Source organism: Diplotaxodon limnothrissa, linkage group LG23 (genome assembly GCF_057381915.1).
Source record: "Diplotaxodon limnothrissa isolate DT_005_m linkage group LG23, D_limnothrissa_male_GT1.1, whole genome shotgun sequence".
Classification (NCBI taxonomy): Eukaryota; Metazoa; Chordata; class Actinopteri; order Cichliformes; family Cichlidae; genus Diplotaxodon; species Diplotaxodon limnothrissa.
Window position 1 is genome coordinate 7,748,677 of NC_140617.1, and position 22,847 is coordinate 7,771,523.

The 22,847-nt window shown below is 39.5% G+C and overlaps 2 protein-coding genes across 4 annotated transcripts in view; one reads left to right on the plus strand and one right to left on the minus strand.

The window, feature by feature from the left end:
• Positions 1-1,210: 1,210 nt before the first annotated feature.
• bloc1s2 (biogenesis of lysosomal organelles complex-1, subunit 2) lies at positions 1,211-3,587 on the minus strand. Its single transcript, XM_085348218.1, has 5 exons — positions 3,338-3,587; positions 2,992-3,108; positions 2,712-2,831; positions 2,507-2,611; positions 1,211-1,914 (listed from the first exon to the last, which is right to left on the minus strand). The coding sequence occupies exons 1-5, from the start codon at positions 3,585-3,587 to the stop codon at positions 1,883-1,885; spliced, it is 624 nt and encodes a 207-aa protein (XP_085204344.1). The 3' UTR covers positions 1,211-1,882.
• Positions 3,588-5,090: 1,503 nt separating this feature from the next.
• usp24 (ubiquitin specific peptidase 24) overlaps positions 5,091-22,847 on the plus strand; it is a 32,847-nt gene continuing 15,090 nt past the window's right edge. Inside the window, exons 1-26 of one of the 3 annotated variants that reach the window (XM_085347125.1) lie at positions 5,091-5,452; positions 9,963-10,131; positions 10,355-10,422; positions 10,517-10,660; positions 10,918-11,043; positions 11,365-11,400; positions 11,502-11,567; positions 12,597-12,662; positions 13,479-13,553; positions 13,845-14,003; positions 14,096-14,210; positions 14,374-14,477; positions 14,677-14,784; positions 14,887-14,982; positions 15,125-15,286; positions 16,461-16,562; positions 18,720-18,827; positions 18,915-19,064; positions 20,415-20,546; positions 21,040-21,151; positions 21,237-21,313; positions 21,441-21,581; positions 22,099-22,152; positions 22,238-22,371; positions 22,510-22,576; positions 22,682-22,792. In XM_085347125.1, the coding sequence (XP_085203251.1) occupies positions 5,174-5,452; positions 9,963-10,131; positions 10,355-10,422; positions 10,517-10,660; positions 10,918-11,043; positions 11,365-11,400; positions 11,502-11,567; positions 12,597-12,662; positions 13,479-13,553; positions 13,845-14,003; positions 14,096-14,210; positions 14,374-14,477; positions 14,677-14,784; positions 14,887-14,982; positions 15,125-15,286; positions 16,461-16,562; positions 18,720-18,827; positions 18,915-19,064; positions 20,415-20,546; positions 21,040-21,151; positions 21,237-21,313; positions 21,441-21,581; positions 22,099-22,152; positions 22,238-22,371; positions 22,510-22,576; positions 22,682-22,792 (2,961 nt within the window). In that variant the 5' untranslated portion in view covers positions 5,091-5,173. The remainder of the gene's footprint in view (positions 5,453-9,962; positions 10,132-10,354; positions 10,423-10,516; positions 10,661-10,917; positions 11,044-11,364; positions 11,401-11,501; positions 11,568-12,596; positions 12,663-13,478; positions 13,554-13,844; positions 14,004-14,095; positions 14,211-14,373; positions 14,478-14,676; positions 14,785-14,886; positions 14,983-15,124; positions 15,287-16,460; positions 16,563-18,719; positions 18,828-18,914; positions 19,065-20,414; positions 20,547-21,039; positions 21,152-21,236; positions 21,314-21,440; positions 21,582-22,098; positions 22,153-22,237; positions 22,372-22,509; positions 22,577-22,681; positions 22,793-22,847) is intronic. The other 2 variants (XM_085347126.1, XM_085347127.1) reach the window with 2 other exon arrangements.

The window sequence follows — 22,847 nt, forward strand, 5'->3', positions numbered from 1 at the left end:
CTCTGTTCGGCTCTGGGAGAGCTAATTTAAAGGAGGAAACAAAGGAGGCAGAGGGCATCACACACATCTTCAGTCACGCATTCATCCTTTCCTTTGAATTATCAAGTGTGTGTCATCCATTTCCCTCTGTTGGTCTTGGTTTTCCCAGAGTTCATTTGAGAAGTTTGTGACTCAAACCTCCTTCAGGAGTGGGTCAGTTTTTCCAGAATTACAGTTTACTATATCTAATTTGTCAACAATGTACTAGTTTAGAGCATTATCATGGTACAAGTCCGCCATCTGCTGTCAATACAAATTTCATCTGAGAACCTGTTTTCACTGTTTATGTCATGAGGTGAAAGATTTAATGTTTTATAGCCTTCATATTTTGCATGCTTTTGTTTTGAAATGTTTCTACTTTCTTCTCACATCTTCCTAATTAAACAAAGTATCAACAGTGCACACTCTGCATAAAAGATGGGAGGTGAGGACAGTCAAGAGAGCAGGTGCATATGAGGCACAAAGAAGAAGACAGCAGAGCTTCAGCAGAGGAAGGGGACCAACAGGATCGATAGTACAGATGTATGCCAAGGAGCTCTACCCTTGAATAATAATAATGGATTGCATTTTATATAGCGCTTTTCGGGGCCCTCAAAGTGCTGTACAATTCCACATTCACACACTGGTGGAGGCAAGCTACAGTTGTAGCCACAGCTGCCCTGGGGCAGACTGACAGAAGCGAGGCTGCCATATCTCGCCATCGGCCCCTCTGGCCAACACCAGTAGGTGAAGGCCTTTTTACTGGGTCCTGAGACAGAACAGGTGACTGGTTTCCGATGGCTGCTACTAGAGCATTTGTTTCAAGACTGTTGCACCCATACTTATAATATATAGTTGGACTTTAGCTTGTTTTTTCCACATTTATTTATTGTAAAAAATAAAATAAACTGCTACACTTGAGTTTTGTATTCCTTGGCTACCATCACTTTTTTTTTTTATTAAGCTGCTCTCCACCAGTTTGAAGAGGACCTCTCCTCTCCCTTCCCCTCGTCATTACATTTACATTAGCTTTAAAACAAACAAAAACACCCAAAACATACACACCTCATGTACATGTTTATAAAGCAAAATAATAAGTACCGTTGTAAGGAAAGTATTATCAATCAAGCAATGATATGCAGATCATAATTTATTCCAAAAAAAAAAAAAAAAAAAAAAAAAAAAAGCCAGTCATATTAAATGCCTTTAAACTCCAGATTTCAAACTCCATGGTCAAAGTGTCATCATTATCAACTGCCCTCTATACAATAGCTTCATCATTGGTAAACATCTTGAAGTCTTTAGTGAATGTGTAAAAGGTTTTTTATACCATTCATTTTAAATCAGAACTACCAAATGAAATTTTCAGGGCTCAGTAATCAGACAATTTCCAAGGAAGGAGACTGGGATTCCAACACATTCTTAAAACACATCTGTGACCATGCTTTGCCATGTAAATTGTGTATAACATTGCTGTTGAATACTCCATTGAATTTCTATCTGATTAGTAATAAATATATCCTCCATCTCGCAGTTATTATAGCCCGTCTATTTAGAGTTTTTATTCTACAAAGGGGAAAAAGAAAAAAAAAAAAATCTGCAAAAGGATTTGGGTATACGTTGTATACCTTGGCTGCGTGATATTGGAGTCAAATCTAAGTCAAACACTGGATTACTAACTCATGTGCATTCAGCTGCTTCCTCCTTGGTATTTTCTACGTGTCAAAGTGTCTCTGACTGTTTGTTGTTTCAGTCTCAGTTCACATCCTCCCTGCAGGTCCTGGCTCCACTGGCAGGGAAAACAGAATGCAAGGCAGGGTGAAAGGGAAGGCACCATAGCTCTCAGTCTACCGCCTCTTCCCCCTCATCGCTTCTCCAGTTTTTTAAACCTGGCCTCTATAAAGATAAAGAAAGGGATGACTTCTCACTCTACTGTAATAAAAATACATTGCACTATAACTGAACAATCAAATAATGTTTGACCTTAACATTACAATATTTAGGTCAGGAATTGTTTGTGGTGACACAGCGCCATCTATTGGCATGGAAGCTGCCAACACGATTGTGCTGACTTTACCATAAATAATAACCTCAACAGCCAACAGATACAGAAAGAGCCTACACTGTCACCTTGACTGTGCTCTCAAAGACACAACAAAAAAATAATATGTTCACTAGGCATAGCAAATTAAAACAAAGAAAGATGGTACTGTGAAATCAAAACAAACAATGACAAAGTTACTTTCCTAAAGTAACTTTACATTTAAAGATAAAAAATGTAGAGCCACCAGTGAAATCTAAAAATTATAATAGTAAAGAATGGATAACACTGCCCCAAATGTGTTTTGCTTTCAGCTGTTGATTTTAATTAACCTAAGATGTGCTTTTTAGAACATCCTTGACTCTGATTCAGTTATGTTGTGTCAAAAGATATCCTGTCCTCTGTGCAGAACAAACACTTTTACACCTCTGTCATTAACTGTCTTACCCAGTTTCTTGGAGTATGCATCCAATTTGTAAGCAGCTTGTTCAAGTGCAGATACTTGCTCCTCAATCTGGTTTATTTGGTCCAAGTAGGGCTGTAAACTTGCATCTAAAGAAAACATGCACACCAGACAAGTCTTCTTATATTACAAGTTCCAGTAACAGATGAAAATTATGGGGCTAGTTTTTTTTTAGTTTTTTGTACTCACACTTGTTGTTAAGATCCTGTAGGTTACGACTGATGTTAATGCTAATGTCTTTCATTTCCATATACTTCAAGCTAGTAATCTTGTTCATGTTCTCCAATAGACGGTAATCCTCACAAGTGCCTAAGGAGATTGGGAGAACATTTAGAGAAAAATGGGTAAGAATGAATACGAGTAGCAAAGAACATCAGCAACTGGCCCTATGGCTTTGACATTTAAGAATATAACTGTTTCATTCTTTGAAAAGAAAATGCGAGTGTTTCCAATATTCAAAAAATAAGACCTGTTAGTTCTCCTTGCAAGAAGATGGCCATCTTTTCAAACATATCGGTGCACAACTCGTTTATATCGGGCTCTGCAGGCTCCACAGCCTCCTCTGCTGTCTCCACACCACCATCACCTGAAAACAATGCAGCAGCATTAACACAGCGCAGCTTTTAAATCCAGTTGCAAACTTAAATGTGGCCACAATATAAATGAAATAACGCAAAATACAATCACATTACACAAATAAGAAGGATGCCATGTAGAGCAGACAATGTAAGACCCACAAATAGAAAACTAAATAATTGGATTACTGTATGCTATATTAGCATTAACTAGGGAAGTGCAAAGAAACCAGGACTCACTGTTTGTGCCGTGTTTTTTCGGAGCGGCTGCGAGGCTTTCCGCTGCATCCCCCGGGCCCTCTGCTTGACCGCTATCACTTGCGGTCGGATTCAGAGTCGCCGAATGAGTCGATGGTGCCCTGGATATGCTGTCCATGGCAGCGGCTTCGTCTCCAGTTGCTGCCATTTTGTTCCTGTTTTGATTTTCCCCTGTCACATGAGCCGAGCGTTCACGTGACGCACGCCCGCCACCAACAGCCGCCGCTCCCATTCTCGCGCTCTATGGCAAAGCCACGCCCTTCATTAGTAAACGGCTCTTCGGTATTTAAAGGGTATCCTCTGTAGCTTTAATATAAATGTAAAAAAAAAGTTGGACTTTAAAATAACATGGTTTATCAGGCACTTATGCCTGAAAAAATATTTATTTTATTTATTTAACAAAACTAAATTATTATACATTTTTATAAACTACAGCAATTTATTATAAACTGCAATATCTTCAAACATTCATTGCTCACGTGTTAATGTTCAGTTAAGAAGGTTAAGTCTAAGTCTAAGTTAATGTCTGAAAGCATTTTGCTGAACAAAACAAAAGAAAACTAACCTGGGCTTGGGTTTTTCTAATTAAACCATTCTCAGAGTAAGGTGCTGGTGGTATGAGCTGATGTCTGATCTGAACTGATCCTCACAATTAATTATCTGTTCCTTCAGCTGCCACCATTTTAAAACTTACATATAGCCCTTTTATCATGTTTCGTCCCATGATTATAACCAAGTGTTTTGATCCCTAAGAAGGTTACACCAAATTTAATCGAAGAAAAGTTTTATTTGTGAAAATAACCACGGTAGGTCAAAATTTTAAGATTGTTAATACTTTATAATATTTCTGTGGTTTCTCAAATTTCGTTGCAATGCTCATTTTTCTAGAAAAAAAAGAACGTCTTTTTTCATTTTTATTTTACTTTCTAATCAAAATAGACGGCCATACATTATAATTACACCAGCAGTGAAAATGACACTATTGTTAAACAGTTTGAGAATGGATGTCAAATGTGTGGCCAGGGGACGAGGAAAGTGCCCGAACTGGCCTACTGCATGGCTTGGGAATGTAAACATCGCAAAAAGGAGTCCAGGAATTTTGAACTTTTTACTACACACACACACACACACACACACACACACACACACATATCTCTCTCTCTCTCTCTCTCTCTCTCTATATATATATATATATATATATATATATATATATATATATATATATATATATATATATATATATATATATATATATAATTTTACTTACCATGCCACAACTAAAGTAACCCATCCCACTGATGGGTTTCCTTTCTTTACTACAGTACGTCATTTTTTTGTAAGACCAGGTGAATGTGAAAAATTATTGTTCAAAATTGGAAAGAAAAGGGTCAGGACTTCTTTAAGTAGTGTTCAAAACTGCATTGAGCCCATTTAAATGACATCTCAGGCTGTTGTTCATCAGTTTAATAAATGGACTGTTTATGAAATGTGAACGTTTCCAGAATGCACTTAAACTTAAGTGAAAGGAAAGGGGGACAGCTGGGATTTTTAAAAATAAATTATTAAGCAATAGTTACATATGAAATTGGGCCTTGCGTCAAAATAAAATGATTTTCGTTTCCCTCTGCGCGCTCCCGCGAGAAGCATGCAGCGCTTGGCAGGCAGAAGTCGCCGTAACACCTGTGTCGGCGCTGTTGTGAGCGAAGCAAATCGTGACAGGCTAGTAGCAGCGGACTGTAAACATGGCGGCGTGCACAGCTACAGGGCTGTGCCGAAAACCCCGTTACTACTAGTCTGCTAGACAGAGACACCCCAAAAATGGAGACCGAAGAGGAGCAGCACATAACGACGCTCCTCTGTATGGGCTTCCCAGACCCCGACGTGATACGAAAAGCGCTCCGGCTGGCTAAGAATGACATCAACGAGGCAGTGGCGCTCTTGACGAACGAAAGCCCCGGACTCGGGTATGGATATGAACCGATGGAGAGTGGGCCTAACCCCGGCTTGGGCTCGAGTGGAGAGGGGGAAAACAGCGGGCGGACTGGCACAGGAGGGTTTGACCCTCCTCCAGCATACCACGACGTAGTGGATAGTGAGGTAAGAGAAACCTGTAGTTTTAGCAACCATGAATTGAAGCAGCGAGGGGAGGAAACCGGGCTAATTGCCGCTTGCAAGAAAGAGTGGGCTCGCCCATTTAACTGGCTAAACTTAGCATCTTCAGTGCTACATGCACCTAACGCGAACTGTCAGAGCAGGAGGTGAAATTCTGTTCGATACTAATGGAGAGGGCAAGAGAGTTGCCTGTGATTGATAAGCTTCGTTCCTTTAAAAATTGCGCTGAAAGCCTATTTTGAACATAAAAGCTAACGCGGTTAGCTTGTAGCAGGCTAGCTAACGTTAGTTTAGAGTTAAACGCGCCAGTAAGGGGACCAAGGTTAGGAGCACAGAGGCATCACTCTGGGGGATTGCAGTTAGAGATTTCAGCTGGGACCTCTGGTAACAGGTAAACAGCTCTATCAGCCAGTCAGCCTGCAGGCAGACAGTTTGATCTCTTATGTCTGCTTTGCATGTGTTAGCTAACGTTAGCTGGATGGTTATCAGACTGCTCCGCTCCTGTAGGAATTGCAGTCCACTCGAACCGGGCTTAGAGCGGTTTCGCAATTTCATTTTTAAGCATACGTGGCCATTTTGATTATTTTTCTATTCATAATGTCAGTTGTCATCATATGAGTATCTATTTTTGTGTCATTCATTGATAATTCTTACATATTGCGTGTATGAGAAGGGTTGCAGTTGATTGAAAAATACCAGTCACTAGTTCTTTCACAGTAATTTACCTACCTACAGGTCTTAACACTTTGTCCTAATTTACGGCGTTTATGTGCTATTACAGTAAACCGCAGATGCCCATCTACATATGATTCACCTGACACCTTGAACACCTTAAACACAAACCTAACCTCAAACCCATTGCTTTTATAGATTTGCAAAAACTTAAGGCTATTGAAAGTGACCAGTCCTTCAATTTGTGAGGTTATTGATTCAGACTTGATAGCCACCTGTTGTGTCCCTTTGATTGTAGTGAGATGCTGTGATTGTGGGTCAATAGAATAAGTACACATAAACTACTGACCTGTTCCTGTTTACATCTGCTTTTTCTTCTACCCCGTTATCACGGTGGTGGTTTATTACAGGCTGTTTTAGTAAGTGTAATATAAACAACACTTGGCATTCACAGTGTGCAGAAAATAGAGTACACCCACAGGTCAATAAGAAGCCTATGTTTAAAAACATTCTAATAATGATGTTGTTACAGATTAATTTACCACCAAGTAACTCCTGTTATTTAATCCCATTTTCCCCCTGTTTGTTCATCTGCCAGAAAAAGTTAGAAGTACAATTTGAATCTTTTTCCAACCAAACATATTTGCTACTATTTACTAGTTGAGCATTTATTGTAATTGCTATATAAATGTGTCTGTGCGTGTGTGTGTGGCGTATTTGATATACTACAGAGAAATAAATCTCACTCATTCCTACAAAAATTATAAAGTTATAGAGAATAATCCAAAGTTGGAAAGTGCTGTATTTGCCCTCTTCTCTTCCCTTGTTTCTTGTATTAATGTTCATGAAGGCTGTCATAGGTCTTTGGCCTCATGTCATGCTCCTAAATATAGCCCTGCAGTGTCCCTGACACACACAAACACGTTGCAGTTTTTGCAGAGGATCCCAGGAGGATTGCGGGTGCATAGTAACAGTGGCACTGAGTTACCTCATTGTCCAGGCCAGCCACACGCATGCAGTGCTTTTCAGCCTTTTCCCTCTAAAGCCCTTAAGTCTGGAAGCATTGAAAGTATTGGAGCCTAGTGCATGTTTCATGGTGATTTGTGGTTTTCCCTATATTGTACTTCTTTGAAACAGGGCATTGACTTGTGGTTAGGTAATTCTGCCAGTTGTGCTCTTTCATTGGGGTGTTTCCAAAGATCTGTATTAGTTTAGTCTTTCTCCAGCTTTTCTTCCTCTCATCTATCTGTCGTATTTAATTTTCTAAGAAAGGGAAGAGATGAAATATGATGCTCCTCCTTTATCCTTTATGCTTTATCTTTCCCTTTGCCTCCTCTTCTCCTCTCTGTGATTGATTAATAATATTTTCTCATATACATTGATATGCAGGACAGTCATGTACTGAATGCACTGACCACTGTTTATGTTAATATGTATATAACTATATTTAACTGTACCGCTAATTAATATTTATACTGTGCAGCTTCCACATGAGCAATGGTCTCTAATGGGGTGTTTTAGTTCTCAGTTTGTTACAGTCATAATGTAGTGGAAGTTGAATCCTAGTGCGCAGTTGTAGTTTAACATAATTTCCAATGTAACACAGCAGGTCAAGCTTTATTAAATGGTTCAGTTAGAGCTGGGCGATAGAACGATAACGATATGTATCGCGATATAACTTTTACTCGATAGAGAAATTAAGCTATCGCGATAGACCTCGCCGCTCTTGTCCTCTTAAAATAAAAAAAAAATAAAAAAAATAAAAGTTTAGCCAATCCAAACTAAGTAGCGCAGCGCCGAACCAATCACAGCCGCAGCGTCACGTCGCGTGACTTGTTACGTACAGCACAAGTGCCAAGCCGCACGTGTGTTTGTTTGGGAAGCAGCCAGCGGGTAATGGAGCCAGCGCGTAATGGAGGAAATGAGTGTGCCGACTAGAAAAATCAACCGAGCGTGACCGAAGAGAAAACAGATGATGGTTTCAATGCTGGAGAGATTGTCGAACGGAAGAGCCATAGGAGTTCCGTTGTGTGAAGGTATTTCGGCTATTTCAAGTCTGACAAAAAACAGAGTAGCGTGCACTGTAAATTGTGCCGAAAGCAAGTCTGGAAATACAATAAACTGGTGCATGCATCACACTGTGCGCCACGTTATTGTTTCGGTGAAAATAATTTCTACAATACTGTTAATTCTACTCTCTGCAGTGTTTAAATGCTTACATATACACACAGTTACTGTCCGTCCACACATACGACTCGGTTCTGCTTCTATGCCCCAGCTTTGTTTACTTTTTCCCACCGAGGCTTCTAGACTTCTGATTGGCCAACATTTCGGTACGGTTAGGAATCTAGCGCCACCTGCTGCTTTGGCATGTTCATAGCAGCGTTTTCCTTCATTTCTGCCTTTATGTGTGGACGGGATTATTTTTTAAAACGGAAAATCTCCGTTTTCAAAAATACCCGTGCACGTGTGGACGTAGCCTCAGTCTCTGACTGGAAGCGCTAATTCGTCATTCGGCTTTTGTCAGACTAAAGTAACTGTTAAAACTGTTTGAAAAGCTAAGCTATACAACAAGGAGAGATTGAGAATTTCCTTTTAGTTCTCAGTTTATTTGATATTGACAAAAGTTAGTCAGTTTTGTCTGTTCTTCTGTAACACAAACTAAGATTTATTTTTACAATTAATATTTTGTTTCTAAGTGGAATTGACAATTTAGTCTGTTTTGTTTGTTCTATTTTGAAACTTAAACGCTTTAGCGGCTGCCTTTTGTGTAGTTTGCAATATTTGCCTTTATTTATCTGAAAAAGTCTCATGTTCCTTAAGTACATCTACCCTGTTGAACTTATTATAGGAAATAAATATTTAAATCAAAACAAGCTGCTGATTATTTCACATTTTACTTGTGAGCAACGGCACATTTAAATCTTACAAATATAGTTATTTGGCTTATATCGTGATAGATATCGTTATCGCCTGAAATGAAAAAAACATATCGTGATATGAAAAAATCTCATATCGCCCAGCTCTAGGTTCAGTTATTACTTTAACATCTGCACCTAGTTTGCGCCATCCTTAAATGTTGAATGAATTGGCTGGGCAGCACTGTTTGAGAGGAAGAGGCTGTGAAGGTTAATCATAAATATACACTTGACCTCATGAATATGTAAGCAAGTTTATGGCATAAATAATTTACTAACCCTTTAACTGTTTTTGCTTTTACCACATAGACTCCTAGGCTTCACTGCCACTGCCTTCTTCTGTCTTCTTATTCCAGCTGAGCCTTAATTCTGCTCTGTGAATCATAACTACAGATGGTATAAAACTTGACTCTAAATGAGTTGAATTTTAGCTCTCTCTTTATTACCTGCTCAGGCATGACGCCATCATACAGCTAACAAGACAGTGTCATGTCATTTGGCAGGGTATTCATTGAACTTGACTGTCTAGCTCTCACACCCTGACTTACACATCACCACTCTTTAGACTTAATTGCTGCCAAAGGACTTACTAACAAGCACCTGCCTTAATTTGTTCTGAAAGCTTCTTGGGAGGAAATAGAAAGATAAAAATATTACAGAGATGAAGGGCAGATCATAGAGGAGAGGACACACTTTCCAAATGACTGCTATCGCTCCTCTCCCAGAGAGAGGAGAAGACTCAGGCATCATCCTGTCTGACTTTATCATCGCCAGAGGCCATTTGTATTATCCTAGCATCACACAGAGGACATTTGCAGTGTCATTATAAAACAATGGGATGAGCCGTATGAAATGCAGTCACCCTCTGCTTTATGTCACAATTTTGTTGTGTTTGTGTGTTACAGAGGAGCAATGATGAGAATGGGAACTGCTCTGGGGGAAGCATGGAGTTTCCCACCACCAACCTGTATGAACTGGAAAGTCGAGTCTTTACTGACCACTGGTCCATACCTTACAAGAGAGAGGAGTCCCTGGGCAAGTGTCTCATTGCCTCCTCCTGCCTTGCTCGACATGGTAAGACTGCGTGTGTGGAGGTGATGAAAATGTTGTTTTTAAGGTCTGCAGTAAACTACATTTGCGTTATTATGTGGGTGGCGTGTTTTGTTTGGACCATCGGGTGTTTTTCACATGTTGTTATTTCGGCCACTTGTGTCGCATGACTCAATATGTAACTAATCTGACAGCCAAAAATTCTCCAAGTTTAGATGTGTGAATCCAACTTCTCCTTCCCTGTCAGGTCTTGCTGACGCTGATGAGAATTGCAAGCGCTTTATGGATCGTTGCATGCCAGAGGCCTTTAAAAAGGTAAGCAAAAGAGAAACTGAAGTCAAGGTGCCTCTTTGAATATTTAGCATACCTGACTTACTTCCTTTCTACATGCCTTGTTCATTATCACCAGCTACTGACCAGCAGTGCCGTACACAAATGGGGCACAGAGATTCATGAGGGAATCTACAACATGCTCATGTTGCTGGTGGAACTGGTTGCAGAGAGGGTGAAGCAGGACCCTGTACCTGTAAACCTGATGGGAGTGTTGACCATGGTGCGTCGTCTCACTTAGTAATGTTTTCCTAAAATGATAGAAAACCTTCCTGTTACGATGCTTATGTATCTCATTTACTGTCTTTTTTCTTTTTATAATCACCTTATTCAAAATGTTATTAACCACTGTGGTTCAGTGTCATTCCATTTATTTTGGGTTTTGTTCAGCTTTACTAAAAAAAAAAAGCTAATTTATTTCATACGTATGAGGGGAAATAAAAATAAATATTTATGATGTGTAATTCTTCTTACACGCAGGCCCTTAATCCTGACAACGAGTACCATTTTAAGAACCGGATGAAGGCCTGTCAGAGAAATTGGGCTGAAGTTTTTGGAGACGAGGCTAACATGTTTGCCGTCTCTCCAAGCAACGCCTATCAGAAAGTAAGACTAATTTGTCTGTGAAGCATTATAAGATTGTACTGTAGCATTGTAGTATTGTGCTGTATGTGTGGCAGTTAATCCAGATGCATTGGCAAGTATTTATATATGTTTACATGTTAAAGAATTTGTTTATGGTGTATAGTCATGTTCAAGGTTCAGACAGACCAATTCTTCAGTGTTGCATAACTGAGCCGCAGAGGGTCAAGAGACCATGGGTGGCTGACACACAGCAGCTGCTTGAAAACTTAATGTGTATGTCTCATGAGAATTTTCAGTGTCATTGCTGAAAGCATTTACTTAAATCATAGTGATCTGTTTCAGGAGCCCCATGGTTGGCTGGTTGATTTGGTGAATCGAGTGAGTAATAAACCACCACTTAGATATTGTCTCCATAAATATATACCAGAGTTATATCAGTTTTGCCTCATGTTTCCTTTCTCTCTGTAATTTTTGTCAAGTTTGGAGAGCTGGGAGGATTCACTGCCATCCAGACGAAACTCAACACTGAGGAAATTGAGATAGCTGTAAGAACTATTGTTTTTACGTCTTCTTATCATCTTTTTCCGGGCATTTCTTAAGACTGACAGAGTACTTTGAGACAGTCTATGCAGGCGAAAGGTCATCATGTTTGAACTTAGTGCTCTCAGCTGCACAGCGCTGAATGTCTCTCTCTCTTTCTTTCACTCTTTGTAATATTCACTTAAACACAAACACAGTCCTGCATCCTCCTACTGTGTGATGGTTGAAATGCTCTGTTGTTTTATGTGTTCTGAGGCATCCTTGTACTGATGCTTCCTTCTGGGAACCTGGCCGGAACCTCAGCAGCGCATGGCCATTAATTCAGTGCGCGTGCATACACACACACACACACACACACACACACACACCCTCTAACCATTAGCATTTTAATAAGGCAAAGACTCATTGCACACCACAGTTGCACTCTGCAGTTGCAGTGGGAGCTCAGCAGAGTGTGTAAGCCGTTAGATCCCTAACACACTAGAGGCACATTGGATGATGGTAAAAGTGAAAGTAAAAAAAAAAACGAGTAGTGCTCACTTCTCTATTTACTACCAAGGGTGACACATTCATTTGTGTGCTTTGAGCAGGAAGGCATGTAGGGTGGAAGGGTAGAGTTGGAAGGTGGAGGAGAGGGAGATACTTGCAGAAGGCAGAGATGGAGGATAGTCAAAAAACTGACAGGAACACAGGAAGCTTTCATTAGCCTCTCTTGATTTAGCAGTGAATGACAAATGACAGCTGGGCTCTGGTATTCGATACTCATCCACGCATGTGTTAACAGTCACTCCCTCTCGCTCACATGCACTCATGTGTTTAAATGCAGGTTGATCTCTACCCTACACATTTTACATCAGGAGGAGTGATGTTGTGATGCCATAAAAAGTCTTGCACACATCTGTTAGTGAGTTTTAGCAATGCTTCAGAGTCAGTGAATTATTCTTAAGACAATCAAAGCTGGTGCTGATAAATTATTTTCCTCCCTTTCCTTTCTTTCTTGACTTGTTTATACTTTTTTTCATCTGTCCATGCAGTATGTATCTGCTCTAGTCCAACCCCTCGGAGTTTGTGCTGAATACCTTAACTCCAGTCTTGTCCAGGTGAGCTACCTTATCTACTCTCCCTGACACACACACTAAATGATGCTCACTATACATTTCTACCTTAAAACAATGTCTTAGCCCTTTAATGGCCCCTTGTAGGATAAAGTGAGGACTGGCCTATGTGTCCTAAGCTGATTTCGATTAGTGTCAGACACTTGGGTTGGGATACTTATGCACAGCTCTCACATGTAGCACCCAGAAGGATATTATCAAGTTCAGACACATTCAAACTACTGTGTTTTAAGCAAAGGAGCTAACTGGATCAAGGCAGCATACACTCACTGGTGGGCATTATGATTGCTGGTAAATCTAGTTTTCCTTCTATTTGCACTTCAAAGTCACAGAGACTTTGTACCAGGAAGCTGCCGGGTTAAAAACCTGCTAATGTCTAATCTGACTGTGCTGATATTTATGTTCTCACATGGATCTCTGCTGGGTGGTAGAGAAGTTCAAGGCTGCAGTGCATAATATGTGACAGGGTGTTACATACACTTTTAACATCTAATGTTAAAAATGGTCCTCTTAAAAATAGCAGTACAGGTATGTACACACATGGACACACAGTTGTAGAATCTGGCCTGTAATTGCTTTTTTTTCCTCTGCCAGTAATATATATGTGTATATACATTGTTTGTCTGTGGCTCCGTAGTTTTGTTCCAGTGATAAAATCATCGCTTGTGTTTATTACATGACACTTCTACCCCATTCTGATTTATATTCTATTTTTATTTGCTGTATCCTCTTACTGTTTTGCTGCTCCAGTGGTCCATTTACCCCACAGGGATCAACACAGTTTCATATTGTTTTTCCTAGCCTATGCTGGATCCAGTCATCCACAAGATGATCACATATGTACAAAACCTGGAGGAGAAGGACCTTAAAGATAAGGTAGTGATTTATACCTCCTTATAATTTTAAGAAAAAGAGGACAGAGATGAATGTGTTCACTGCCCTCTTAGTTGTGCTACCCAGTAAATTTGAGTTCAGAATGAATATGGGACTGGTGACTTTTGTTGGCACCTGCTAGATCATATAGTATGAATAAACTGTCTTAGAAGACGATGGTAAGTGCAAACACTGCTCATCTTGAGTTCAGGAAACTAAATTAGTGTGGAAATGGTTCTTTTATTGAAACTTCACAAGAATTTTATGACTCAGTCAAATGTTATTCAACCCTAGCGTCTGGTGAGCATCCCGGACCTGCTGTCAGCCATCAAGCTATTGTGTATGAGGTTCCAGAGGGAGTTGGTTACTGTGGTAGATGATCTCCGGCTGGATACGCTTCTACGTATGCTCAAAACACCCCACTTCTCCACTAAGATGAACTCCCTCAAAGAGGTCAGCTCAAAAAGAAGATTTTAAAGTATTTCTTTCTGAGTGCTTCCATTTCTGAGCTCATGTCAGACTATTTTTGTATGCTTGTCTCTCAGGTGACAAAGTTAATAGAAGAGAGCACGGTTTCAAAGTCTGTGAAAAACGCCATTGACACAGATAAACTGCTGGACTGGCTTGTAGAGAACTCTGTCCTGTCAATAGCACTGGAAGGTAACGATGTTTGTTAAAACATAACTTACTAGAGTTTTGATGAGTGCTTGGCAAAACACACAGACATAGTTAAACGTAGTCACCACTGACATAAATTTAAACTGAGAAATCAGGAAATTAAGATTTCAGTTTAACTTTGGCTGATTCATTCTTTTTGTTCCAGGTAACATTGATCAAGCTCAGTACTGTGAGAGGATTAAGGGAATCATTGAGCTGCTGGGGAGTAAACTGTCACTAGATGAACTCTCCAAGATCTGGAGAATACAGGTAAGAACCATTTATATCTCAACTGCATGTGTTATTACATATTTATTATTCATTCTGATCGGTTTTATCTATTTATAACTCTTAAAGAAAATCAGTAAACTGCACTGAGTGCTTTTATATGTGCATATCTGTAAGTATGTGACAAATACCTGTCAGCTCAGTGGATGTATTGATTTCTTTTTGTGTGTGACCATCTCAGGCGGGTCAATCATCAACTGTAATAGAAAATATTCATACAATAATTGCTGCTGCTGCTGTGAAGTTCAGCTTTGACCAGCTCACTCACCTCTTCGTTCTCATACAAAAGGTCAGCGCTCACTCTCTGACATTTTGATAAAATAGGTTATATTTGAAGAGATTTCTACATGTGTGCGTGATATTTATGTTAACATGTTTGCATGATATTTAGAGCTGGGAAGTTGAGAGTGACCGTGTAAGGCAAAAGCTGCTCAGCCTGATCGGGAGGATAGGCAGAGAAGCTCGCTCTGAAACCACAACAGGAAAGGTATGCTGTGTAAATGTCTTTTTGTCAAAGGTAGGCTCATTCAAAAGTAATTGGAGAAAAAACAGGTAAAGATATTGTGAAAGGTTTTGATATAAGGATGTTCCCTTGAGTCAACCTTGTCCTTGTGTGTGTATCTGTCCAGGTGCTAGAGGTGCTGTGGGAACTGGCTCACCTCCCCACCTTGCCTACCAGTCTAGTTCAGCAGGCACTGGAGGAGCACCTGGGGATTCTGAGCGATGCCTACGCTGTTAAGGAGTTGGTGAAACGCAGTTACATTATTAAATGCATTGAAGACATTAAGAAGGTGAGACAGACAAAGTATAGTATTTTCTTTGTTTACTTGGGCTCTTGTTGGGGTTTAGCATTTCACTGAGCCGGTGCTTTAAAGGTGTTGTTTATTTTGTACACACACAAAGAAAAAACTGGGAGCATTTGTCACGAATCTTAAAACTGCAGCTCAGCAGTTTTAATGAAACACTAGACAGATCTACTAGATATCTAGGTCTTTTTCTGCCTTCAGTAACAGTTTTACTGCATGTTAGCATTCCCTTATAAGTTTGTCAAACTCTTGCAATACAGTGTACCCCACTGTAATGAAGGGAGTCTTTCTTTTTAAACAAGTACCCATCTATCTAGAATAATTTATTTTTAAACTTTTTTTATTAGTTTATATTTTTGTCATTGTCTGCATCTGTAGCACCCTCTGTGGGTATCTGTAAATGCAGGTTTTATAATTAGTTGATTTGCTGATACAGTCAGTTAATGACTATATTGTGAAACAGTGGTGTGACTGAACTGTTAAGTAAACTACTCTCAAAGCGTGGAAAATGTGGTAGATAACGTTATAAACTGCAAGTATGTGAGGAATTTATGCTTCATCTTGCCTTTTCTAAATGTGTACTTTATATGTCATTAATAACTGTGTCAGTAAATTGGTACTGCACATCCTGGCTGTCCAACATGACAAACTGGTTCACCCTAGAGAGGACACACGCAGATGCTCATACTAAACGTGGCATATGTTCAATAGTCCTGGTGAGCCTCAGGATTCTGTCTTAAATGCTCAATTTCTGATATTTTTATTCTACTTTGAAATCTTTGTGATATATTTAATATGGTCTTCTCAGCAGCTTCACCCACCTGCTATTCAGATCTTTTTCCTTTTTGTTTCTCTGTTTATTCTTTTGTTAATTTCGTATGACAGTTAATAAGAAGAAAATAGGCTTTAAGGGAGGGGGAAGGGAACTAAAACTGACAGTGGACAAACTGAGCCACAGTACAAGAAATGGAAATTGGCATGATATATCAGTTGCATGTATGCTTTTCCTATTTTGAAATTATATACAATAACCATATTTTAAAATGACTGCTGGACTGACTGTTGCCACACATGGAAGAAAATATGTGTGTCATCCTTGGAAATCCTGCTTGTTATTTGTGTACAAATATCCCACTTCAAATGATATGTATGTCTCTAGAACTTCACTCAGGAAGACAGTAAAGGCAACGAGACTCATAGCTCATTTCATATTGGCACTTGGGGCAAGAAGAAATCTAACTCACTGGCCAAATTAAAAGAGGTATCCATTATGATTTATATTTCCACTGACTGGTGTGTATCCAATCTTGCTGCTTCAGTCCTGGCATCCAATCGTGGAGGAGGGGGTTTGACCACAAAGGGGTTTCGTTGGTCTCAGGTTGATAATTTCACAGATGATTGCAACATGAGGTTGTTTGACCAGGTGTATGTTAATCTTCTGCTTGCCTCACTAAGAGGGCTTTGGCACTCGCTAATGATTACACAGTGGTGTTGGTCTTGTCTTGGGTGAACGCTTGTGGAAATAAATGAGTGATTTATCTGCTGGATGACTGGTTAGCTTTGGTGGAAATTTTTTACTCATGCGAGGACTCTAATCAGAACCATGGATACCCAAGTGAGGCTTTTGTTTGATATTTGGCCTTTCACATTAACCCTCATCCTACCAGCATATTTGACATACATAGACCTGGGGTCCTTGGGGGCAGCAAGGATCATTAATTGCTATTGTGACTACCAGTCACAATAGCAAGATTATAATACTAGCAATATTTTTTTCTGCTCAAAGCATTATTAGTTATGTGTCCTATGTCATCTAAAAAGTAGATCATTATTAGATTTTTGTAAAATTGCATTTTATCGCCCAATCCACACTAAATACTCAAAAGCTTAATTGATTCTGATATTCCTTAGTTTTCAGTAATTTTAAGTAAACATCAATTGTATTGTAGTTATATGACGAAAGCTGCTGGATCTATTTTGATCCCAATATAAAATAATTGAAATAATTTCTCCAATGCATTCTGGGTCTTCCCCAAAGTCTCCATTATGTGCTCAAAACACATCACCTAGGAGGGGGTTCTACTCTTACCTTTTCTCAATGACCAAGCTCCTTGCTCTGTTTCTGAGGCTGAGTACGAATCCTCTTCAGAAGAAACTGATTTCCACTGCTTGCATCTGTGATCTTATTCTTTCATTTACCGTACTACCCAGAGCTTGTGAACATAGCTGTACTTTTGCTTTCACTCTCAGCTCTCTTTTCACCACAACAGATCGGCATAGCATCCACTTCACTGCCAAGACCCCACCAATATGTCTGCCAATCTCCTTTTCCAGTCTCCTCTCTCTTGTGAACAAACCCCAAGATATTGAAAGTCCTCCACTTGGGGCAGCAGTTTGTGCCCAAGAAGGAGTCGGCGTCCCAACTAATTCACACTCGGCATCAGATTTGATGCATAAATATGAACAGAACTGGTAACAAAGAGCAGCTCTGGAAGGGATCAGCACCCAATGAGAGAGACTGACTTATTGCTGGCAACACAAAACCTAAAGCTAAACCCTTACTATAGGCAGTTATAGCATACAGTTTGCGTCATCATCAGCGCGTGCTGGCATGTAAAAGGAGGAACAAAAAGTTGCTAGCTTCCTGTCTGTGTTTCGGGAGCAAAGTAACACCTTTTTCAAGTAGATTCTTCCAGCACAGTGTTGGACAGGCACATCAGCAGTAGAGGTTTCTTAACTCCCAGGAGACTCATTCTTGCTCAAATCAACTGGTGTTTGCAATATAGCAGTAACATAACCAGAGCATTCCCCAGCTGTTTCAAGCAGATTTGGCGATGTTGCTAACGTTCTGAAAACTTTCAGTGTGGGAAGTTTCCCCATACAGACAATGAATGCAGCAATGCCATTCTTGTTCTTTAAAATGACTAACAGAGTTCCGCTTGGTGGCTAGGTAAATTAATTTAGGACCCATGGCAACCATTACCTGAGATAAGTAGTTCCTGCATAGGTGCAAATGGGTACTTTTGACTGAAATCCCTCATGACTCCAAAATATTTGTATTTTTTAAAAAGTGTTCATCAAAGCAGAGACAGGAAACAGATTTTAAATCATTATCAACGTCATTTAAAAAAACAAAAGGCAAACCTGAAACACTAGGATGAGGGTTAAAAGTGGCAGATTTGATCTTCCGTGGTTTAAATCTCTGGCTCTGATTTTCCTTTTTCCCTTCTTGTTTTAACAACGCCCTTAATTACAAAAATAGTAAGTCTACGATGACAAAACAGTTACATAAAATTAAAAGTGATTCATAAAGATCATCGCTGACCTCTATTTTTGTAACAAGCGTCTGTGTTTGCTTTGTGATTTAGTAAATATCATCATCTGATATGCACGCATGTGTATCTATTTATCTCAACAGGCTTCACAGCAGAGCAGTCCACAGGCGGTCTGGGTTGTTCCTGCTCTCCGTCAGCTGCATGAGATAACCCGTTCATTCATCAAGCAGACATACCAGAAACAAGACAAGGTGACACATAAAAACATATATAAATGCACACCTGAATAATCTGCTCTACGTTGTGTTTAAGTTAACATTCCCTCTGTCTCCCAACAGAGCATCATCCAAGACTTGAAGAAGAATTTTGAGATTGTCAAACTAATCACAGGATCCCTTGTATGCTGCCATCGACTTGCCGTGACAGCTGCTGGTAACAGCGGCCTCTCAGGCTCAACCCTGGTAGATGGACGATACACCTACCAGGAGGTATGTCTGTCTTTTTAATTTAAAGGTGACCTATAATGCTCATTTCCAACCCTATAGAATCCATGGACTCGCTACTAGATTAGCAATGCATGACTCATATTTCAAAATAATCCTCATTCATTTCACACTGGGTCATGCTAATTCAACCATTGTCTAAAACAGGCTGTTTTAGCTCCCTCACAAACAAAAGATTTAAACAGCATGTGGGAACAGTTTACATTCTCACAGCTAGAGCTGTGTGCGTGAAATGGCCATATTAGGGATATTCGCTCTCACTGACATCAAAAAGTGATGTCAGTGAGACATCCCTGAGAGCTTTTCTTGATCAAACCCAGAGTTCCTCTCTGATATATCCCATCCTGCTGGGCTTGAAGCTGCTCTCTTTTATCACAGTGATTCACAGAAATTTGAATATTTACAAACCTCAAAATCCAGGTTAGATACTCCAACTTTTTTTTTAACCCAGGACATTTTTCGTGATCAAACTGTCATCATTGTAAAAACAAACACAGCAATGTGGTTTCATCCTCAGATCAGTTTAATGTATAATAAGAACATGTGCCTGCCTTATAACAGTGTGACTCTTTGAATATAACAGTGTGACTCTTTGAATATAAAGGCAAATGTCAGGCTGCAGTAACTTAACATTTACTGTTTAAATAAAGAAAATCTATATACAGCGACACATAAGAGACTGATCAGTAAACAGTCATTTATCATCCTGTGATCCACCACAGTAATGAACACTCAGGTTACTGTTAGCTTCATGCAGGGAAATGTGTGAATATTTATTACTGAGGATGATTTTGATAGTGTTGAAATTACATTGTTGAATATAGGCTGCACAAGAGTTAAGTTAAAATATTTACACACTTTGATACCCAGATATTAAATGCTGCTGAGTAAGATTTGTAAATGTATAATAGATAAAGGAAAAATATTTTAAAAAATAAGATAAAAACCTCAACATCTTTTCTACTGCTAATGACCAAAACCATTATTAAGGGATTTGACTAGTGACTATAGCTTCATAAGTAAAATATCTGCTGGATGCATATTTTCCATAGTTCCTGTCTCCTCTGTTTGCCCCCCCAGGTTACAACTGAATAAATGTATTTAAAAATCAAATAAAATGTGTAAATGACCTGAGTACACTGACTAAAACGTAATAGCCTTCTGCTCCTCCTGGGAGCTGTATTGCTGGATATTTTGATTAATTGCATAATTAGAAATTAATGTGGGTAATATGCAAGTTTCCCTTAGCTGGAATGAGGTTTACACCTGAAGAACATAATGTTACATATTGATAGTGTTACAAGATAACACATTTCTCTTTCAATATGTCTTTAGTATCTGGACAGCCACCTGCGCTTCCTGGCCTTCTTTCTCCAGGAAGCTAGCCTCTACCTGGTCTGGAACAGAGCCAAGGAGCTGTGGGAGTGCCTGGTGTCAGGGCCGGATGTTTGTGAACTTGACCGTGAGGTATAAAAACAGTCATTGCAAATGAAACCTTGCCTTTGGCCATTTGTTTATCATTGCAGCCTCATTTCTCTGGATAACTGATCTGGAGGAATGCACAAACTTTACCTCTTCCTTTTAAAGCACAATAAAAGGAATGTTCATACAAGTTTTAAATGCAGAGCAAGCTGGCAAGAAAGTGACATCCATTCTGTTTAGGTTTCTCAATGTATCATCCAGTAAAGTTTAGCTTTATCAAGTGCTTCTTTGTATGAGAACAAAAAAACAACAAAAGGACAGAAAGAACTGGAGGCAGGTTTCTGCCCTTTCCAATAGTATGAGATCATTCTGGGCACAAGTGGTTAGAATCAAATGTTTAACTACCTCCAGCCTTTAACAGATCATTCATTTAGTCTTTGTGTTAGGCTCAGTTTGGTAGAACTCAAGCCAGTCCATCTCATTTGTCTCTAAAATTCACTGTAACTGAGATTAACACAGTGTGTTTCTGTGTGTGCAGATGTGTTTTGAGTGGTTCACAAAAGGGCAACATGACCTTGAGAGTGATGTTCAGCAGCAACTCTTCAAGGAGAAGATCTTAAAACTGGAACCCTATGAAATCACCATGAATGGTGAGAGATACTCTATGGTGATACATTATTGACCCACAGCAGTGGATTATAAATATGTATTTAACATGTTTTGTATGTGTTTCAGGTTTTAATCTTTTTAAGACCTTCTTTGAGAATGTCAACCTTTGTGATCATCGACTAAAACGCCAAGGAACTCAGCTGGTCAGCTTTCATTTTCTCTCTTTTGATCCTTAGTACACAGTGAACCATTCAGCGTGCAAAGGAAAAGAATACTGAAATACATCTTGGTTGACATTTAGATTTAAAGTATTATGTGCTTTGATTTCAGTGTGTGGAGCGCATTGACTTGGCAGGGATGGACTTTATCTGGCGCATCGCCATGGAGACCCCTGATGAAGAAATAGCCAATGAAGCAATCCAACTGATTATTACATATAGCTACACCAACCTCAATCCCAAGATGAAGAAGGTTTGAGTATATTTTTGCATTTATTGCTCTGGCCTCTTAATTTTAGCACTGCTTCTAAAGAGAGTGGAAGTGTCATTTAACAGGACAGTTCACATTAAAATCAGCAGCAATGTCTCTTTACATGATCCCAAAAAAAGTCATTACCTTTATTGTGAGCAGTTTGGTGTTGGAATTAATTCCTTTCTAATGAACCTATTACTTTGAATCCCCAAAAGGATGTGCTCTCTGGTTCCTTTATATTCTAGACAAGGCAGTCATCTCTTTTCCCTCTATCCAAAACTGGGAAACTCAAAGCAGAACAATTTAGGTGGATAAGTTACACGGACCAGAGGGAATATGCATATTTTATCCTGGGAAGAATTTTCCTTTTAAGATGCTGCAGACTGCCTATTGTTTTCACTCCTCACTTTGATGAGAAATGATCAGAAGTATTCCAATAATAAAAATTGAATTACTGCTTTGTGGCTGTTTTTGAAACAAAGAAATCACACGCAGAAATAAATCTTCCTCCTCACAGGATTCTGTGTCTTTGCACAAGAAGTTCATTGCTGATTGCTACAAACGACTAGAGGTAAGCTGTTGAATATGTTACTAGCATGATTGTGCCATTTCACAGAAAGTGGGATCCAGCAGCACATTTCTTGTTCTTCTTTTAGGCAGCCAGTTCGGCACTGGGTGGGCCTACTTTGACACATGCTGTTACTAAAGCAACCAAGATGCTGACAGCCACGGCCATGCCGACTGTGGCCACATCTGTACAATCACCATCCAGGTACAGAGGGGGGTTTGGGTAAGAACATAGTTACTAAACCTATTAAAATACATTTGTGTTTATATAATTTATCTTGCATGTTAGTGATGGATAAAATGTTTTGAGTATAAATATGCTTGTTATTGTTGAGACGCTTCTGTGAATTTCCACCTCCAGATCCACTAAGCTGGTGATAATTGAAAGACTGCTGCTGTTGGCTGAGCGCTATGTCATCACTATAGAGGTAAGCTGTGCACTCTGTCTCCAAGGTTTCATTACACGTGTAAATAAAAATGATTATGCTATAATGGGTTTTTTTAACCTAATGTTTTTGTGTATTTCTGTGTAGGATATGTACTCAGTTCCTCGCACTATTCTACCTCACGGGGCCTCTTTCAATGGACACCCTGTCACTCTTCACATCACCTACGAGTCAACCAAAGACACTTTTACCTTAGAGGTATTATAAACTTCTGCCCTTTTGTGCACAGTTCAGGTCTTCAGAGGAAATGGCT

What these genes read in the sequence shown, in the direction of transcription:
- bloc1s2 (XM_085348218.1), bottom strand. Translation starts at nt 3,587, where the DNA reads ATGGGAGCGGCGGCTGTTGGTGGCGGGCGTGCGTCACGTGAACGCTCG. An exon ending in GAAAAAACACGGCACAAACA is followed by an intron (nt 3,109 to 3,337) that starts GTGAGTCCTGGT and finishes CATTGTTTTCAG; the next exon opens with GTGATGGTGGTGTGGAGACA. An exon ending in TGCATACTCCAAGAAACTGG is followed by an intron (nt 1,915 to 2,506) that starts GTAAGACAGTTA and finishes TTATCTTTATAG; the next exon opens with AGGCCAGGTTTAAAAAACTG.